At 34.2% G+C, this 19,673-nt stretch overlaps 2 protein-coding genes across 3 annotated transcripts; both read right to left on the reverse strand.

The window, feature by feature from the left end:
* Nucleotides 1-6,837: 6,837 nt before the first annotated feature.
* On the reverse strand, nucleotides 6,838-7,827 carry LOC142618796 (NDR1/HIN1-like protein 26). The gene has a single exon (XM_075791818.1). The coding sequence runs from the start codon at nucleotides 7,761-7,763 to the stop codon at nucleotides 7,125-7,127; it is 639 nt and encodes a 212-aa protein (XP_075647933.1). The 5' UTR covers nucleotides 7,764-7,827; the 3' UTR covers nucleotides 6,838-7,124.
* A 5,551-nt stretch (nucleotides 7,828-13,378) lies between these two features.
* Nucleotides 13,379-18,101, reverse strand: LOC142619774 (two-component response regulator-like APRR5). 2 transcript variants are annotated; one of them, XM_075793052.1, is made up of 8 exons: nucleotides 17,604-18,101; nucleotides 16,693-16,854; nucleotides 16,426-16,556; nucleotides 16,173-16,328; nucleotides 15,795-15,966; nucleotides 15,393-15,708; nucleotides 14,183-14,951; nucleotides 13,379-14,079 (listed from the first exon to the last, which is right to left on the reverse strand). In XM_075793052.1, exons 1-8 carry the CDS (start codon nucleotides 17,893-17,895, stop codon nucleotides 13,957-13,959), a joined length of 2,121 nt encoding a protein of 706 aa, XP_075649167.1. In that variant the 5' UTR covers nucleotides 17,896-18,101; the 3' UTR covers nucleotides 13,379-13,956. The 2 variants fall into 2 exon arrangements, with proteins under 2 accessions (XP_075649167.1, XP_075649166.1); XM_075793051.1 differs by having other exon boundaries at nucleotides 15,393-15,714.
* Nucleotides 18,102-19,673: the final 1,572 nt, after the last annotated feature.

The following is a 19,673-nucleotide window of genomic DNA, read 5'->3' on the forward strand; positions in this document are numbered from 1 at the left end:
TAATTAGAGGCCCTATTTCAATTGATTAGTTCACTATAATGGCAGTTGTGATTTTTATATTCTTCGGAAAGCTTGGACAGTATTTGGCAATGAACATAGAGATCTACGTATCTTGCCAAGAAGAGTCCAAATGGATTATTCTGAATATTCAAAGCAAACTGAGAAGACAATGCCCACTAGTGCAAATAGGTTAAGTTGAACTTGGATGCGGCTAGAAACAAAAGGGAAACTTGTTTGGCAATTATGGCAAGAAATTCTAGAGGCAAGAAGGATCTCTCACATCTTCTAGTATAGCAAGAAATGCTTGTCTAGTTGGGACTTGTGAGATGGGCAATGACGATACTTTGGATAATAAATTCTCGCCATTCACAATAGAAATTCTCTCACACCTGCCCATATATTGTTAGCCACACGTCTCTGTCCAATCTTTGTTGAACATTTGCACCATGTATATGGATAACCTCAAATCCCAAATCAGCTAGATGATAGCAGTTTAAGGCATTTTTTTTTCGAAGGCTTCCTTCTACCATACCTGGTCTGTGTTAAAATTGACTCAGCAATTTTAAACAGGTGAAAATGTTTTAGTACAGTGGTGGATAAGTGACAAGGTCCACTATAAGGACTGTATAATTTCTCCAGAGTTAGCATCCTATTTTCTCATCTACACAATCTCTCATTGAAATCAGAAATCCCAAAAAAAAAAAAAAAATCCCTATAACAAGCCATGGTAGAGGTTCATACCTGGAAAGATGTTAGAGGCTAGAGCAATGGCCAAGACTACTCCCTTCTTGCCTTTTCTGAGTGCTCATAAAGCTCCATTAGGATCTAATGGCTATCCTCCAACCATTTCTTGCACCATAGCATCAATGCGGTGCCTTGAATAGGTTTGGGTTGGTATTTGAATATATATGTTTCCACTGTAAAGCTAAATCATCATGCTCTACCCGTCCTCTCAGCTCAGAATGCAATTGATCAGTCTAGCTTTGCTTCTAAACCTTTCCACAACATAATTGTTCAATTTTGTCTCAAATCAGGAAATAGACAATGGGAGCTTGTCCCTCCAATAAATCTTGAATGGCATCTACTGTCCATGGTGGTTCTCAAGCCCTCAGCAATTCCAATTTAAGATTTTCAATGCATCAGGCCTGGTAACAAGCTTTGTTAACTCGGCCTAAATAATGCCCAAATGGCCCGTAATGTCCACAGATTTTTGTTGTCTTTGCAACCCAAAAAAAAATATGGCTTTGTAAACTCGGCCTAAATAGTGCTTTCTGTTGCCTTGTAACCCTTGCAGATTCTTTGGTGTCAAGTTTTTTTTTTTTTTTTTGCCCATTCATTAGTAAACCATCTTAAGAAATATTTTATAGAAAAATGAACAAGTTATTAACTTTTTTCAATATTTTTTCAAATTCTCATAAAAATATTTTTAAAATTGATACTTAATGTATGCCCTTAACATTAACCTGACCTTTTTGTTTTCCTTTCCAATCAATCCAACTTTTAGTTTTTTTTATATATATATAATAAAACAGGAAAATAATCTTTTATTATCTTTCCCTCTTCATCCAAACACACCCAGAAAAATATTTTCTTTTTCATTTCCTTATTTTTTTTCTATTCTTCTTTATTTCATTCTCTCAAACCAAACATAGCTTTATGACTATATTGTTTGGATTGAGAGGGGTGAAGGAAGAATAGAGGGAGTATAATAGAGTTGGTCGGAAATATGAAACATGGTTTCAAATCCTCTAAAGTTATTAGAGTACTCTACTAATAGGTTTTTTTAAATCCTAACCATTCTTTTATGATTTAAAAGTCTAGATTCTATGTTGTCAGCATTACACTAATAATACTATTAAAATAATAAAATGATGTTGTAAACAAAACATAAAAGAGGATTTTTTTTTTTCCATTTAACTTTATAATTAGAAGAATTTTGTTAGTTGACAAGTTGCAAAAGAGAGTGGAAAACCTACATCTCGAGTTTTTAAAACTCAAGTTCAATAGCAAATCGAGTTCCAGAGTTTTGAGACAGCTGACGTGGATAAAAATTCCATGTGGAATCCATGTGGAAATCGAGTCTTAAAGACTCGAGTTCCAGTGCGTACTAACTTTGCTATGAACTTTAAGTCAAGAGACCGTGCAAGAAGAGGAAGAGATCCACGGAGAAGAATAAAAGAAGAAGAAGAAGAAGACCTAAACAAAACTATTTGTAACCTCTCAAATCTCATTCAATTTCATCTCTCTTCCATAGCTTTTTCTTTCAAATCATTCACATCTTTCTAAGTTGTGCGTAATTTGTTTAGATCATTTGCTCGGTGATGGAGATCGTGAACTATATCGTAGATCGAAGATTGGGATGTGCTTAATGGAGATTGGGTTTGTGTGAGCCGTAGGTCTTCTTCTTTGATGTGGATTTTCTTCTTCTTTCTTTCTTTCTTTCTTTCTTCTAGGTTTCCTTCTTTCTTCTAGGTTCTTTCTTCTTTTTCTGGGTTTTCTTTTTCTAGGATTTGTACTTCTTTCTTCTGGGTTCTTTCTTCTTTTTCTGGGTTTGTAATTATTTCTTCTGTGTTTTTTGAAATCGAGTATAAAAGACTCTAGATCTATGTGGCATAAACGTGTCTAACTCAGCAAGTAAGAAGTGAGTCTTTAAGCCTCAAGTTTTATATGAAACTCGAGTTTCTAAAACTCGAGATGTTAGTTTGCAAATATCTTTCAAATCTGTCTTAACTTACTGTATTTTATCCCCTCACTATGCTAGTCTCCAAATATTCCCCATAAAAGAGTATTGTTAGTAAATTGCTGACATTGCAGAATCTAGACTATTAAATCATAATATAATTATTATAATTTAAAGAAATCTATTTGGTCAATACTCTAAGAATTCTAGAGTATCTGAATCCGTTCTAGTGCCTACGACATTAGTTTTTCGCATAAATCTGGCCTTTACCTTATTATTCTCTTTTGATTGGATTGGTGCCTTACACTTATTCTTATTCCTGGATAAGCCATATCAGCATCAACAAGCAAATGTTGGGTCATGCGTCAATAGAACAAAGTCACACCATTGGGAAAAGCAAAAGAGAAAAACCCTATCAGTACATTCAAGATGTGGACATTTGTGTGAAGTTGATCACTAGTCATATATAGAATATGAACAGAGGCGATTTTTTACTTAGAGAGGCCAAGTTATAGTATTTTTATAAACTTATCAATATTATCATATCCATAAATTGTGTGGTTCACCATAGTCTTACAAAATATCCAAAAAAAAATAAAATATTTTGTATTAAAATTATGTCTAACTTGAGTCTTTCATTGAATAAAATCAATTTATTATCATCAAATTATAAATTCTGAATTTGAGGGGACTTGTCTTTTTGCTATGTATGTTATGGAGAAAATTTAAAATTTTGGGGGCCGTCATGGTTGTATTAATTCTACGATGTAAATAATTACATCAATAGGTCTTTAAAACAATAGAAATTTGAATTAAATTAACTTCCTTAAAATCATGAACTTCGCTTCTACTTTTTTTTTTTGTTGAGGAACAACTTCGCTTCTTCTTTATTTGCTTGAAACTTTTATTGTGATTGAGTAAATTCCTTGGTCTACGGCTAAAATCTTATTACGATATTACAATAAAGCTAGTGTTTTACCCTATTCTCTTCATGCATGGTCAAATTCAAGCTTAAATTTGAGTGGACGTTTAGGTATATTGGTGAATCACCTGCTGCATATGGGATATCACAATCAACCATTCAAGCTTGACTTTATACTATTTTTGATCCTCTGTAGATTGGTCAATTGTTTCTATTCACTCAGAGAGAGAGAGAGAGAGAGAGAGAGAGAGAGAGAGAGGAACGAAAAAGTGTCTTTTTTAAAAAGCCACTATTAGCTTTATCAAAGGGTGCGTATATACGGCGCCTGATGATGATCCATTACCTATTGGTTATTGGATAAAGTACTTTAAAACAATTATCAGATCAGAAGTTTTAAAACAATTTTTGGTCATTGGTGATAAATTTTTTTAATTTTTTATAGGATGATTTGTGGATTTTCCTGGGTTAAATAAGAAAATATTAATGGATATTTTAAGGGTGTTGATTTATCAACTATTTATAAAAAAAATTATGAAAATAAGAAAAAACCAATTAATTATTTTGAATCATTAATCGAACCCATATAATATATAAAATCTTAAAGATGTTTCATGATGTATTTGGGTACTGGGGGAAGTGTTTCACATCCTCTTCTATGTTTGTGTGTTGTGAAAAAACGATGCCCTAGCAAAACTATTTTTGAAGTCATGTAATGCAGAATAGTTGGATGTTTAGCCTAAGCGATCTTGAACATTCACATAATCTACCAAAATTAAAACATTAAGTTACACTTTCTTAATCATCAAATGTTGGCAACTGGTGTAGTAATAATAAAGAATATCATCAATACATTATTTTCCCACTCTTCATTCATTGCTTGCTTAAGTGCAACATATACTAGCAGAGAAGTTGCAGTTTTTATAATATACATGGCTTGAAATCTTCCTGTGACTCAAATATAATGCTTTAGCTACCTAACTTTATTGTACTTTTATTAAATTATGTTGTGGACCAAACATAATTGAAGTTAGTTTAAGAATAAATAGGGGTTACTTGTCTTACTAGGAGTCTAGGACTTTGTTTTTGACTAGTTGTTTGTACTGGATATTTTCTTGTACATGTTAGTGCGATTTGGGGCCAGAAGAAAGTGTGATATGATTGTTGTGATAGCGGGGTCCAAAACTTTTGGGAACCTCTCTGCATCATGGAATGAACTCCACAAGCTGCTAGTTTATGATTCATAATAAATTAATCTCCATGGACAGATTAATTACAATATTCTCACTTCATTAGAGCTGTAAATATATCCATCCAGTTAAAACCGAGTATTAAAAATCCAAGAGTGTTCTTTTCTCTGTATTTCTGTGAGCCGAACTAGAATCTATTAACAAATTAAATTATATATTTAAGTTTTTTTTTTTTTTTGGTTGAATTAGCTCAGGCTTATTTATTAGATATTTGATCAATTTATTATTTTTCTTATGTATAGAAAACATTACAACAATTTTGTTTTTTTTATTCACAAATCTATGTTGATAATTAATGACTAAATTATAGTTCAAATTATACTTGTGAGTTTGCTCACATATCATTATATTTATTATTTGAGTTTAACTTATTTAATAGTTAAGCCTAAAATAGGACAATTTGGGTCATTTGCTAAATCGAGTCCAACTCGGTTTATTTGCAACCCAGCATTTCATTAGCAGCTTAATTTTATTGTGTTCTTGTTGAATTTTTCAACTAACTTGAGTTTGTTGTGTAGCGACGTATCAGGTAGAAAATCACTACCTTTTGAAATCCTCAAAAAGTTGTGTTACTTTTGAAATTTGTGGCAAATATTTTTTCTCCCATCGTAAATTTTCCTTTTTGATTCCCCAAAAGTGGATGGTAATAGCGAAGTGCATGTTGTTCGTATCTGAATATATGGCTGCACAACCAGTTCGGTTGTTGGCACTTTTGACTGACGATATTAAGTTAAATTTTCTAATCAGAGACCAATAATATAAAATCTAGAACTTATCAAGCTAGAGTGATATTCATATGTGTTGACAACACCTTTTTCTTGCTCATTTTTCTTGTATTATGCATGAGTTTAGACTTAAAAAATTTTAAAAATTGTTACGAGAAACAAGAAGAGAATGGATTTGAACTATAATTCTTCTTATAGAAGGGGCAAATCAATATCACTAAGTTATAAAACTTAAACTTTTACGTATATCTTTGTTTGATCTCAAATTTGGAATTGATTCCTTTAGTATTTCAATATGTATATGTCAGATATATTATGGTCTAAATGGCCCAATTCAATTGTAGGCTCATATACTTGTACAACAAGTGTATTAACCTTAAGTTAATCTATGGTTAGCCTAAAGTTAGTCAAGTATTCTCTAATATACAAACTTTACATTAGATTCATTGTAACACATGTACTTAATATAATATGTAATCGTCAAAGACATTTTCATGGTGGACATAGACTGTTAGGTTGAACCACATAAATCTTTGTGTATGTAGTATGTACTCTTTCATGTTTTTGCTCATCATTCAATCATCACACATAATCACATAACAACTTTCAAATGGTATCAAAGCCAGGTAGAATAGATGAATTAACCACTGCCAATGTTGCTTATTGCAATGGACAGGCCAATAATTAACTCTAATAAGAAAAATGATTCATTTTTTTAAATCCTGATGAGTATAATGGAATCAGAAGCATGTCTCATTCCATTTCACAGAATGAATTTTCCAGTATATTCGTTTCAGTTCACCAATTCTGTCACTTGGGTATGGTTCAAAAGCAGGTAATTAAAAAGAAAGAAGATTCAAGAACTAATGGAACATAATATAGAGATTCATTATTTGTGGCCATGCATGGGGGCCAGTATTCCACTAATCATAAAAGGTGCGAGGGATTGACACGTAATTTTGAGATTCCTTAGCCAAGGAAGCAAACAAATTTTCCTCTCTTGTTACCTCTTTTTCAACTTGGAAATTGGAATCTCCCCCCATCACGCCAATTCTATCTCTCAGTCTCTTTAATTTTCTTCTGCCATGATCAACATATAAAGAAGCAAAGGTGAAACAATATGTCCCATCCTTCCACTCTCAAAATCCCACTTAGAAATAAATATATAAAAAGTAAAAACCCTCCTTTTCTCTAATTGCCCATCCCACATGCGAAGCAAAAAAATCAAAGTCAGACTGATAGAAAAGGAAGATAAAGATGACATTTTTACATTACAAAGCAAGCTTTTCATTCTTTCAATCTTCTTTATAATCATAATTGATATCTATACAACGTTTAATTACAACCATCAAATACGTTATGACTTATGATAGTGCTATAGTGATAATAGTATACTCTTTTTTTGATAGTTTAATACCTACCACTCTCACTGACAGATATCAATATAGCATTCCCAAATGCATAAAACAAAGATAATTAAAAAAAAAAATCCAAAAACCAAAAATGTAAACAACTCACTAGAGGGTAATAATTATTCATGTTAGTGAATTTCATATAGTAGTAGAACACAGAGCCCCTTGCTTTGAAGTCAGTGGACCTGTCGGTATAGCTGGTCCAAAAGCCATAATTGCAACACAATTGACATTAAAACGGTACTTCCCAGAAACCCAAGTTCCAACTTTCCAGCGAAGCTTGCCAATCACTTTGAGGTTCAGAACTAGTCTGCCTGCTGTTTGATCACGTCCAACTTCATAACCAAAAGATTGAGCCACAGGCAAGCCTGTTCCAACCAAAGAAGCTGATAAGAGATTACTATCTTCATGGTCTTGGTAGAATGGTGGAAGAGAGGTATAGGTTGTTATCTGTTGTCCTTTGTAAGCGGCATAAACTTGTAGCTCATCATAGTAAATGCCTACTTTTTTATTTGGGTTCTTTGCAAAGAGAGAGAGTTGGATAGAGGAGTTGAGAAGGTGAGAGCCTGATGAGAGGTTTAGCTGGTAGACGTTGGTTTCTTTGAGGGAAAAGTCAGGCTTTGAGGGGCGTAAGATGAGCCAAATGAGTAAAATGAATGAGAGAAAGGGGAAGACAAACGCAGATAAGAAGTAGAAGAGCTTCTTGTAGCGAAATTTGCCTAAGTTCAGTTCTTTCTTTGCGCAGTGTTTGGGAGACTCTACGAAGTATTGAGACATTTGCAGTAAGGAGCACGAGAGAGAGAGAGAGAGAGAGAGAGAGAGAGAGATAGGGGAGTTTGACAAGGCTAAGGAAAAGAGGTGTTGCGTTTATATACAAAGTAGGATAATCAGTAAAGCAACACATTTATTCATACACAATTTTTTTTTTTTTTTTTGATTACCGAATATTCATACACAGTTTCACCACTAGTCAAAAGAAAAGGCAAGCTATGATTGTGGTTGCAGAAAATTTAAGTCGCCGACTTGTGAAAAGTATGTTAGATTAGTTCGTAAACAAAAAGTATATATGGCCACAACTTTTGTGCCATAATTTTGATGTAATCAATTTTGAATAGTTAAAAAAAAGTTATAGTTCAAATAAAAGTGATTGTTTACTAAAGTGCTTATGGTCAATAACACAAACTGTAACAAATGGTGTGATCTTAAAAGAAGTGATTAGCAAAATTTCAACCATATGGTGAGAAAATAAGTGAAAAGTGTATCTCTATAACATATCTTTGGGTATGGCAAAGAGCAACAATAATTTTGCTCTATCAGCTTTTGACTAGCAGCTACTCCTTGGGGTGGTGGAAGGTGGCTAGCTGTATAAGATATTTCCTTAGACTTTCTGGAGTACACTCTTAAACTTATGGCCCAAAAGATATAGGTAAAGTAAAATTATAGATTAATCATGCACCCAAGCCATGTGTTTATATATTAATCATGCACCCGAGCCAAGTGTTAAAACTTAGGGCAGTAAAGTACATTCATAGACTAATCATGCATCTGAGCCATGTTTTCAATAGATTGCCTTTGGCCCGTGATAATGCTTCCCTGGCCTTTCTTCTGGGGTTCAGACAAATGAACTACAGTAGGGGCACTAGTGCATTATACAATGAAAGATTGAGGAGGAAGCTTGGGTGGGACAAGCCAAGGCCTTTTCCAAAAAGCAAAAGCAAGTGCAATTGCCATGCACATACATTTTCATGATTTTGTTAACAAAGGTTCATACTGTTGAATCGTTATAGGACAGTAAAAGACACGACACAAATTTCAATTTGAAACACTTTGATAGCTTTCCTAAGCTTTTTTTATTCTTTGGGTTACTTTTCATTTTCACTTATATGGCAGATTATGAGATGCGTTGGACTACTATGAAAAGCAAAAGATATACTGCTTGTGGTTGTGGCAACCTATCGTTTCTGCTTGCACTTTTGTACACATAAAGATGCAAAGCTTGTTTGATAGGAAACTCATGTAGTCATGTGCAAGCCTAAGGGTTTTCTTTTTTTTTTTCTTTTTAAATTTTGATAGTTGAGGTTGAGAGGATTTAAACCCCAAATGTTTTCATTGAAAACACGATGTGTCAACTAATTGAATTACAACACTCTTGAAATATACAAATTTAAGTTTATTTATTCGTTTCTTGTGAAAAATAAGTCTTTTTTTCCCCCAAAAAAAAAAATTTGGTATAGTTTTAGTTTTAGTTTAAAGACATAGTGATAGTTATCCAAGTTATTAGAATCGTGTTCATATTTTGAAATCTAAAATGTTTTTACCCGCACATAGATACCCAAATAACTTTGTGGCTAAATTGGCCTCTTTTTTTAGGATATTGAAATGTCCTTATCTTTAGTCATTTTTGTCTATATATTGTGATAACCAGATCCAGATTGTAATTCAAATTGCACACAATAAAGTATTTTGTGAGCATACTAAACACATTGTTATCGATTTTCATATTATTTCTCACCATCTTCTTCATAGCTAAGATCCATTTCTGTAAATTAATCTTGTATCCACACCTAATTTGGGTTCCTATAAGCGATCATGAGTTTGAGAGGGCTATTAGCTAGACAGCTCTTCTCTTTTTCTTTTTTTGTTAAAAATAACATTCAACAATTCTTACATTGCATGTTAATAAATTCATGCTCCTTATATGATTATAAAGAAGATTGAAAGAATGAAAAGCTTGCTTTGTATTGTAAAAATGTCATCTTTATCTTCTTTTTCTCCATTTTCAAACAGAGAGATTTGATCTTCTAAACTGTGTTTCAAGATAAACAAATAGAATCGTTTCAGCTCATGTGCCATCTATATATATATATAGTACTTCCTGTGTTTCATAAGCTGTATCTCACACATTTTAAGCTAACTTTCTACCTCGGAATGATGGAGCCAAGGACAAGGAGCATCGTGAAAAAAGCATGGTATATGCACGGTTCTGCTGGAACCTCGAAAGTAGTACACATGGTAAAAACATGTGGGGACGATTATCATTCATTGGATCCCATCTCAAAGTTTCCTACCTAAATTTCCAACATCATATTGATTCATGAATATGCATGCACTAATAGTAATACTATCCATATCATATGCTATCTTTGAAATTATGCTTTTACAAGTTTCATTTATATACTTATTTCATATATGATACACTCTATAGAAATATATATATATATATATATATATATATATATATAATGACGATGGATAGTAAAGGATACGGGGATATCTTTCTTTCCTCAGCTAGAATCAGAGGTGGGAATAAACTTTAGGAATAAATTTGAAACGATATAAAGTCTTTCAAAAGAGCCATAGGAGATAGGCTAGCCAATACCAATACAGCTAGCCTTTCGATGGTGCAGAATGCATTGGTCTAGGCCTAGCTGGTGGCATCTCTATTCCCTTTTTTTTTTTTCTTTTCCCACATTGTTTTGTTTTTGATAAACTCTATCCAGATTAACAGAGTTGGTATTAAAAATTGATTATGAATTAAAATACCTTATATTAGCAGTGCATGAAAAGCAGAAATAGTTGTTCTTGGACTTGTGGGGTGTCTAGTGTCTACAATTTCTTGAACTGTGCACAAGATTTCAAAAAGGAGAAAGTTTATGGAGAATCTATAGCTGAATTTTTGGAAGCCCCTAGGAACAGCCTAATTTATGTCTTGGTCTTAAAGTATTATTATATGTAGTTGTTGCTTTTAAGTTAAGAAAAGGGCAAAATGACAGAAGAGTCTTAGGGTCTGTTTGGATAGAACTTATTTTGTTGAAATTGAAAACTGAAAACTGAAAACACTGTAGCAAAATAATTTTTAAATGTGTAAATAGTATTGTGGGACCCATTTTTAATGAAAAAGTTGATAAAAAGTGAAATTTGTGGGACCCATGAACAGTAATTTTGTGTACTGTTCATAACTAAAAGTCAATATGTGCGGCTGCTTAAAAAAAAAAAAAAAAAAAAAAAAGTCTCCAAAACGTGGACGTGGGCTGGACGTGAATCCAAACGCCCTCTTAGTTGACAAATGTCCCTCAACCTGGGCCATATATTTGATATACAACAATGGTTACAATGCTAATACTATAAATATGAAAAATATTACAATTTTTTTTTATAATCTATTGATGTAATATACAACATCATTTTGCATAAAATTGCCACTAACATTATTTTATTATGTATTAATCATAATTTTTCAAGGGTTTTATTAACACATGCTCTAAATGCATATAAATAAAAACTAACTGTTTTGAAAGTTTTTCAATTTTTTTATAAAATGATTTTTTAAAAATAGATGATTAATGCTAGATCCATTTTTCAATTGGAATTATATGACATAATTATCACATCAGTGTTTGACATCATAGTGGCTCAGTGCCATTTGATCTGCCACTTGTAAAATTCATTGTTGGTAGACAGACTCTTGGTTTATCACCAGGGACCATCCTAATTAGGATCTTCAAGAGAATATTTTTGAGTGTGGGAGGTAGAAAAGTTTGAAATGATGAGTTATTTTTGCTTTTGAAAAACCTTTTGATCAACTATTGGCTATTATTGAGGCCTTCAATCAAGAGAAAGATAGATAGATGACCCCAACAAGTTAGTGATTTCTCATCTACTTGTATTTCCTTGCTTCTTCGTTTTTTTTTTTTTTTGGCGCCGGGGGGGGAGGATGTGGGTGGGACCATATCTTTTCTTGTTAGAAATAAGCCCAATAAAGGCCCATAATGTCTGTGATTGTAGCAGGAAGAAAAAGATATTGGGCTTTTGATTTTTCATTGATTTTTAAGCATATGGGGATGGGGTTAATGAAAGGACCTCGGTCCTACCACATCACATTCAGCCAATCTGAGCTTTTAATTTGTTGTTTCACTTTCAATGAGACTATGACAACTTCATCAATCATACTTAAGCAACCAACCAGAGCATAAGATAACAGCAATAATGATCAGTGGATGCATCGCAATTTCATAAATTGGTATCACTTTAATGGGGTTAGGAACTTAGGGTGCAAGGTGTGAATGAAATGACCAAAGTGATTTGTAGTTTATTAATGGGGGTACCAAACTAATCCGGTGTTTTTATTGGACCAAAATTCTTCAAGTTTGAATCCATTTGTGTATCCTTAAAATTCATAATAAGCAATATACAAGGAACTGTTAGTTCGAATTTCTTGATATTAAATCCTCAAATTCAAATACGGTTATACAACCTTAATGAGATTGAATTTTAACAACAAACATTTGTATAATTATATAAAATGACAAAGATTTCCTCCAAACTAGTTTGGATGAATCTCTTCAAAGTTCTAACCCATTGTGTGACAATTCATAAAACCATAAACATGTATTAAATTTACATGGCACGTTAATTTATTTAAATAAGTGGTTTGATTCCCAATAGAATTAAGATGCCTTTGGTTTGTTGGACAAACCATGGTTTTTTTTTTCCCATAAATTTGGAGGGCTTCAAGAGGCATTTACGATGGATACAGGATTGTGCAAACTTAGCTTGGTTCTTGGTTGGAAAATTATAAGATGATAATAACACCTAGTTGTAACTATGAAAGGAAAATACTTTCTTAAAAAGTTAAAGAGTAGGTGGAGACATTTAATGTAATAGGTGACAGCTTGTATTGATAAGAATAATTAAGAAAAAATAACAAGGAAATGTAAAAAATGAAGTCAAACTCTTGGTTCATATGTTCCAAGTCAACAAATTAACCAAAGAAATAGCTAAGCATTTTACCACTCACCAAAAATCACTCCCCTGCCCACCACTTCTCCCCTTGCTGCAAACTAAAAACTGTCTATGGACTTGAGCCATGGGTTAGAAAGATTAGATGTTAACTTAATAGGCATGATTTTTTTTTTTTAATATATATAACAACTTAGTAGTTTGTAGGCATAATGCTCTTGTTTGTGAATAGCCGTTTGATATGGGTTGTGTCGTCTGTCACAGATAATAAGTTTTGGACTTCAAGCCTTAACGCAAAATGTACTAAAAAAGTGGTAGCAACAAGTCTTTTTATATGTAAAAATGAAAAAACATACCTAGTGACCCAACCCACCAAAAACCATACAAGAAAGGAATAACAAATTATTTTGAGTAATGCTGCAAATATAATAGTTTTCATAATCAATTTCATAATTGCTGAGTTGACAGATTATTATTGATTATGGACCCATCACAACTTGCCCACATAGACAATAATGAAATTTATTGTGAATGAAGTGACTCTATGAGCTGTTGGCGACATAAACGTTTTGATGCTAGGAGTTCAATGAATAATCAGAGCAGGACTTGACAAAGAAAACTTTTTAAGAGTTGGAAGTCTGCACTATATGAGATTGCGGTCAAGAATTTATATGCCATTTCCTGTTTACTACAATCAATCTAGAGATATTGATTACAAAAAAACCAAAGTAGTAAAATGAGTTGAGACAGAACCCATGAAAGACTTTGAAAGTTGCCACTCATTGAGGATGGTACCAAGCTTAGCCATTAAGGTCCCATTTAAACCCAAGCCCATATCAGGTTTCCCTTTCAGCTTTCCTTCTTGGCAATCCAAACATGCGTTAAAGGAGATCCTAGTTTAATGACGTCAGTGAGTAGAAGATGAATAATAACTAGAGCTTCTAGTTTACACTGATTAGTCTGAGAGGTTTTGAGTGAAGAAATATACATGTCAACAAATAAAGAAAGAATGAACAGGCAGCCTCTCCTACCAAGATTTATGGAAATTACAATGCTATAATACAGCGGATAGACGATTATAAGAACCAACATCCAAAGAGAATATATATATACACACACATATATATATAGTAGTGTTAGGTCCTTGTAGTTGTTTCCTCTTTGTTTCGCAGCGTCGATAACAGGAAAGGCAGATATATGACAATCATTTCAATTGTCTGAAGCTCAATATCTAACCATCGTACGAATTGCCGTCAATTTCTGAAGGTGATGGATCAATGTGCACTTGTCGAACAAACTGACCTTTTACTCTGGGACGCTGCTCTGCAAGTTTTTTTCTGCTCTCATACCGTACCTGTTGAGTTATATTTGGCATTAATAAATAGTAGTATACAGGAAAACTTCTCTAGGTTATGCATTGGAATAGAATCATAATAACGATGATAATGATAAGTTACCTTCTTCTCATAGCATCTTTCTTTCCGCTTCAAGCGAAACTTGGCTAAAGCTGCTTCTCTTTGGAAGGATCGGTGTGCACTTCCATTTTGAGGATAGAAACCTTCTTCATTCTTGCTCTCGGGAGCAGCCCCCACAAAAGCAACATGATCAACATTGCTGTTACTTCCACAACCACTTCCGTACCCGATGCTATTATGATGACTTACACCACCATTACAGAAACTACTACTTGCACTCTGATCAGTCGCTGAAGATAAATGCCCTCGGTCCTCCAAAGGATCCAATTTGTGTTCCTGCTTGTACACATTCTGGTTTGCAGCATCATTTGTGTTTTGACCATGTGGGTCACACTGCTGCTCAAAATTATTATTTTCAAGACTTGACTGATAAAGTATATTCATTTGAAATGAGGGTTCCTGCTGTGGGACTGAATTTGAACTTGGCGTTGGTGATGAACCAGATTGTGTACAAAACATTGGAGGAAGAGCAGAACCAAACCCCGTGTATAGATTATTAACTCTTATACCTTTCACTGGAATTGGCACAGGAAATACTTTCTGTTGAGAGCATGAAGTTGCAACTTCAGATTCTTTAGAATGACCAGCAGCTAGAGAGATAATACTTCTTTGGGTGATACCAGGATTATCAGAGCTACAAGAAGTAAAGGTATTGGATAACATTTGTTCAGAATTTGTTCCATATTCTTTCTGATGATTACAAGCATTGGCAATTTTTGTTTGTGGAGTCTGTGATGCCCTGTTAGTGTACCTGCAAGGATTGAACTTTTAGTACATAAACCCAGTCAAAGAAAGATTTTAAATTTTTAGTTAGAAAATTCTGTAATCCCTCCCCCCCCCCCCCCCCTCTTCCCAAAAAAAAACAAAAAACAAAAAAAGGATACAAGAAACAGTTCATGTGTATATTGAAGCTTTTATGGTAATATTTTCATATAATGTCCTCAGAAGTTGCACATACAATACCTTCATCACTTGAAAAACTCACTTAAACATAATCAACATGCTTATTGTGTTTGGGCTTATTAGATCCAACCATTTTATTTTAAGATAGATTAATGAAATAAGGCAAGATATGCAGTCAAACAGCAGCAAGTCTAATAAATTAACTGCATTATACCAATTCAATAAATTCTGAAAGGAACCGGGGATAAGCAACAAGTAATGCAGTATAAACAAGGGAACTTAGACCCACCTCGTAAAGGCTGAGGCATTAGAAGTCCCAAGGGTACGCCTTTCTTCAGTATATGAATTACAAAAGCCACTGAAATGAGATCTTCTCAATGAAAGATCCAATTGTGGCAAAGAATCAAACTTGCTTGTGCCTTCACTGCTGCAGTTTGGATAGTTATGGAATGATCCAATCAAATCAATGGCTTTTCTAGAAGAGTTGACAAGGACATAATTATTGTCAAAATCCTCATTAGTGATAATAGCATCCCTATTATGACTTTCTGGTCTTATATCCTTGCCAGGAGGAGTTGTGTTATCATCCTTGCAGGTATCCACCTCTGATCCTAGACATGTTCAAAAAGTTAGACGCTTCCTTACTGTATAGAACATATAAGATGACACAAAGCTAGATAGAAATGTTTACCTTCTGCTTCACTCCCATGCGTAAGAAATTTCTGGCCAAAATTCAAGTATTCTTCTTTGTTTTGCGAAATTATGTCACTTGGAAACGATTTGCCCCATTTTGGCTGAGAGAATTCCTGCATATTTTCCACACGGACACTTTCAGCTTCCACCTCTGGCTTCGTGCAAGAGCTCTGCAAGAGGAGACAGCAAACATGCAGTCTCTATATGAAACTTCATGTATCCAGCCTAATGTGAAAGGAAATTTCTTAAAACCATAATTGGCCTCATTTAACATAGGTTCATATCCCCTGGATACACGCATCAAGCATTTATTGCAATAAAACTGATTAGTCAATGAACAATGCGAATCAACTTATGGTCTATCAGAAACACTAACCTGTTCATCACTCCCTTTTTCAATTTGTTCAGTATTTCTCTGAATACAAGCCATCCGACCATTCGAACGTTTACTGGCAGCATTGTTTTCAGAAGTGGCCTCTAGCTGTTGTTGTGCAACACTCTCATCTTGGGGATCATTTATGCCCAAATTTGACTGATAGATCAATAGGAACAGATCAAGACTGAGACAAGTAGCTTATAATTTCAAGACCAAAAAGAAAAAAAAAAATAATGGCGACAAAATTGCTTACAGATTGTTTTCTCCAAACATGCTGCCACAAATTTTTCAACTCATTTCTTCTAATAGGCTTAACAAGATAGTCAGCTGCACCTCTCAACATGCATTTATAAACTGTGCTTACTGAATCCTGTGCGGACATCACTGCAAATTAACAAAAAAATTATTTTGACGGGTACAAAAAATAGCATAAGATATATGAATAGTTTTTAGTTTTAATATAGAATTATATCAAATCAGCAATGTCAAATATTCGAAGCCTATATTTAACATGTCATACTTATGACTGGGATGTTTTTGCAAATCTCATGCTCCGCGATTAGCGTCAGAAGAGCAAATCCAGATATGGCTGGCAAATCCACTTCTGTCAATATAAGGTCTATGTTATGGGGTCTTCCCCTCAGTATCTCCCAAGCTTTTAAGCCATCAGGAACAGCAGTAACTGCTCAAACAATAAACAAGACATTTCAGTTCCAAAAGCACCATGTCTACAAATTTCAGGTTTCAACCAAAACACAACAAACAACATTTCAGGCTTGTAACAGATAATTACAAGCCTAATAGTTACATCTTTTGTCCAGGGGCTCTGCGATCCAACTCACTAGAACCCTTTACAATTAATTGCCTATCCAGTGATCAATTGAATAAAGAGATCTGAGCAAGCCATAACATGTAAGAAGGCCAGTGAGGAGGAATTAAATGGTTGAGGATCCATTCAGTAGCATTTCCTATTTTCCAGTTTCAAAACTTTTGTTTTTTTGTGATGTGATTTGTAGTTAAACTTCTTATCTTTTCCTTAAAAGACTTTCTCTAAATTCCAAGTCCTTGATCCATTTTGTTTTCTTAAAAAACTTGCACATGGGAATTAAAGCAGTTGAACATAGAAGAAAAGGCAGCTTCTCATTGTAATTTGAAAACAAAAAACCAGCTAACTATGCCTAACAATAATCAAACCAACCTTACAAGATAAATACCATAACTTTCCAGCCCTTATCTAATCCCTCCAACTTGTACCCCTGAAAGCCAACTCTTTTACAATCCAATTGACACTACTCACAAAATTTTACCAAAAAAATCCAAAACCCAGTTCACTATTCAACCCAATGAAGCTAAAAATCCAACAAAACTAAGGATGCAAAGCAAGCACACACACGTATATATAGAGAGAGAAAGAGAGAAAGAGATACAGACCTCTGTAGCTACACTTTCTAAGAAGCGCCCCTATGATCTGTCTGGTGGAATCATCAGCCTCAATCAGCAACACCCTCAGCCTCATCCTCCGCAAGAAATTTTCCCACCTCGCCACCCCACTTGAATTCCAACCTTTTCTCTTCCTAAGCTTCTTAGTCTTCTTCCTCATCTTCTTATTCTCTGCAGTCTCACTCTCTGTCTCATACTTCTCTTCCTCCATCTCCATCTCCATCTCTGTCTCACTCTCTGCTCTCAGTTCCATTTCCTCACTACTCACCACCACCTCATCCATGTCTCACACACACTCTCTTTCTCTTTCTCTTTCTCTTTCTCTGAACCAAACCAACTACAAAACACAACAGTGTTCAGCTAAGAAAATATCATATATCCTTGAACTACAAGAACAACTAAAAGGCTTCGCTGAAAATATCTAAAATAGAACTCTAATATATTATATATATCTCTTGAAGGGAAATAAACAGTGGAGATATTGAGCCCACTGCTCAAAGATTAATAATAATATCTCTCAAAATATCTTATTTCAGTATTGGTGGGCTGCTTTTTGCCACGTGAACTTGTAGTCTTGTACAAGTTTCTATCTTTAATCAAAATGCTATTGGTCATTGGGTTTTTTTTTTTTTTTTCTTTGTTTGTGTTTGTGTGGTTATCAGTTGAGTCTGTGGGTGGTGCAAGCAAAGCAAATTTGAAGGTCAATACAAAACCAGTGGATATTTTTATAATGGGTCCCACTACAAAACTGACAATTTTGTCACAATTTTGTCACAATTTATCCGCATAGCAAGTTATAAGTAGTGAAATTGTGGACTATATATAACTCACCCACAACCCACCGCTTATAATTTTTTACGTGGTTAAGTTGTGGCAAAGTTGTGATAATAGCCTTGGTTGGGTTTCATTGCGAAAGTTGTATAGATGGCCCACAGGAATTAGATATTTTTTTGGGTCAGTTGCCGTCGAGGAGACAGTTGATCTCAAGGACCCAATATTGCCACGTGGAGATGTATCATACGAGGGGTCATTTTGTGGCTTTCATTTTGTCCAGCGTTATCTACATCACCATGGACGGCTTCAACTTTGTTTGTTATTATAACGTTTAGTCCAAAGCAAAATTATTTTAAAATCTTGTGAAAAGGAAAGAAACAATTGAAAAATAAAGGAGTGATTCTCCTTAATCAATTGAGTGTTTGTGTGAAATTTGTTTTGAGTGATGTCAACGATATTATAAATTTTATAATTGATGTGTTAATTTTAAAATAAGAATAATGTAAGTGCACAATTACACCTGGACCCAAAGACAATCACGGGCTCAGGCCCAATGAGCCTTAAACAATAAAATTTGTAAAGTGTGGGCTTGAAACCTAAGTTTGAAGTACTGGGAGCTCGATAACAGGCTTTTATAAACAAATACAGGTAAACAACGAACAATAAGTACAACGAATCTCCTCGGACTTTAGCCGAGGACTACTTCTTTATTATTTCTCTTTCTTCCTTAAAGATTACAATTTCTCACTTTCTTTCCTAGCTACCGCCCCCCCCCTTTTCTTTGGCCTTTACCCCCCTTTTATACTTCATTCCCTGATACTTTTTGAACAGTGACTAAAAGCTTTTTTACCTCACTGTTCAGGGGTCACCTCCCCATTAATGCGGCCAGGGAGGTAGGTGCAGAGCCTTTAATGCGGAGGTAGCAGCCTTTACCCTTGATATTTTCTTTAATACTAATGCATCTAGAAGATTCAAGATGTCCCCATTTAACCACTAGTCTTTTCAGAGTTGTGTCTTGACCTTTATAATGAAATCTTGAGTTCTCTAAGACCTGTCCGAGGTGAAACTCTCCTCCGCATCCTGGACCTTCATTGTATGCCAACTCATAGAGTTTAATCCTGAGCCCGCCTCACGTTTCCAAAGGCCCATTTGCCCACCTAAGTCCTTTTACTCCCCACAAATAATAATAAGTTAATTAAAATATTTATGTATTATATAATGTAAGTATTTTATAATAAATTTTTGTTTTTGTTTAGCATTTCCAATTGTTTTTTTTTTTAGTTAGGA

This window comes from Castanea sativa, chromosome 12 (genome assembly GCF_040712315.1).
Source record: "Castanea sativa cultivar Marrone di Chiusa Pesio chromosome 12, ASM4071231v1".
In the NCBI taxonomy this organism is placed as follows: domain Eukaryota; kingdom Viridiplantae; phylum Streptophyta; class Magnoliopsida; order Fagales; family Fagaceae; genus Castanea; species Castanea sativa.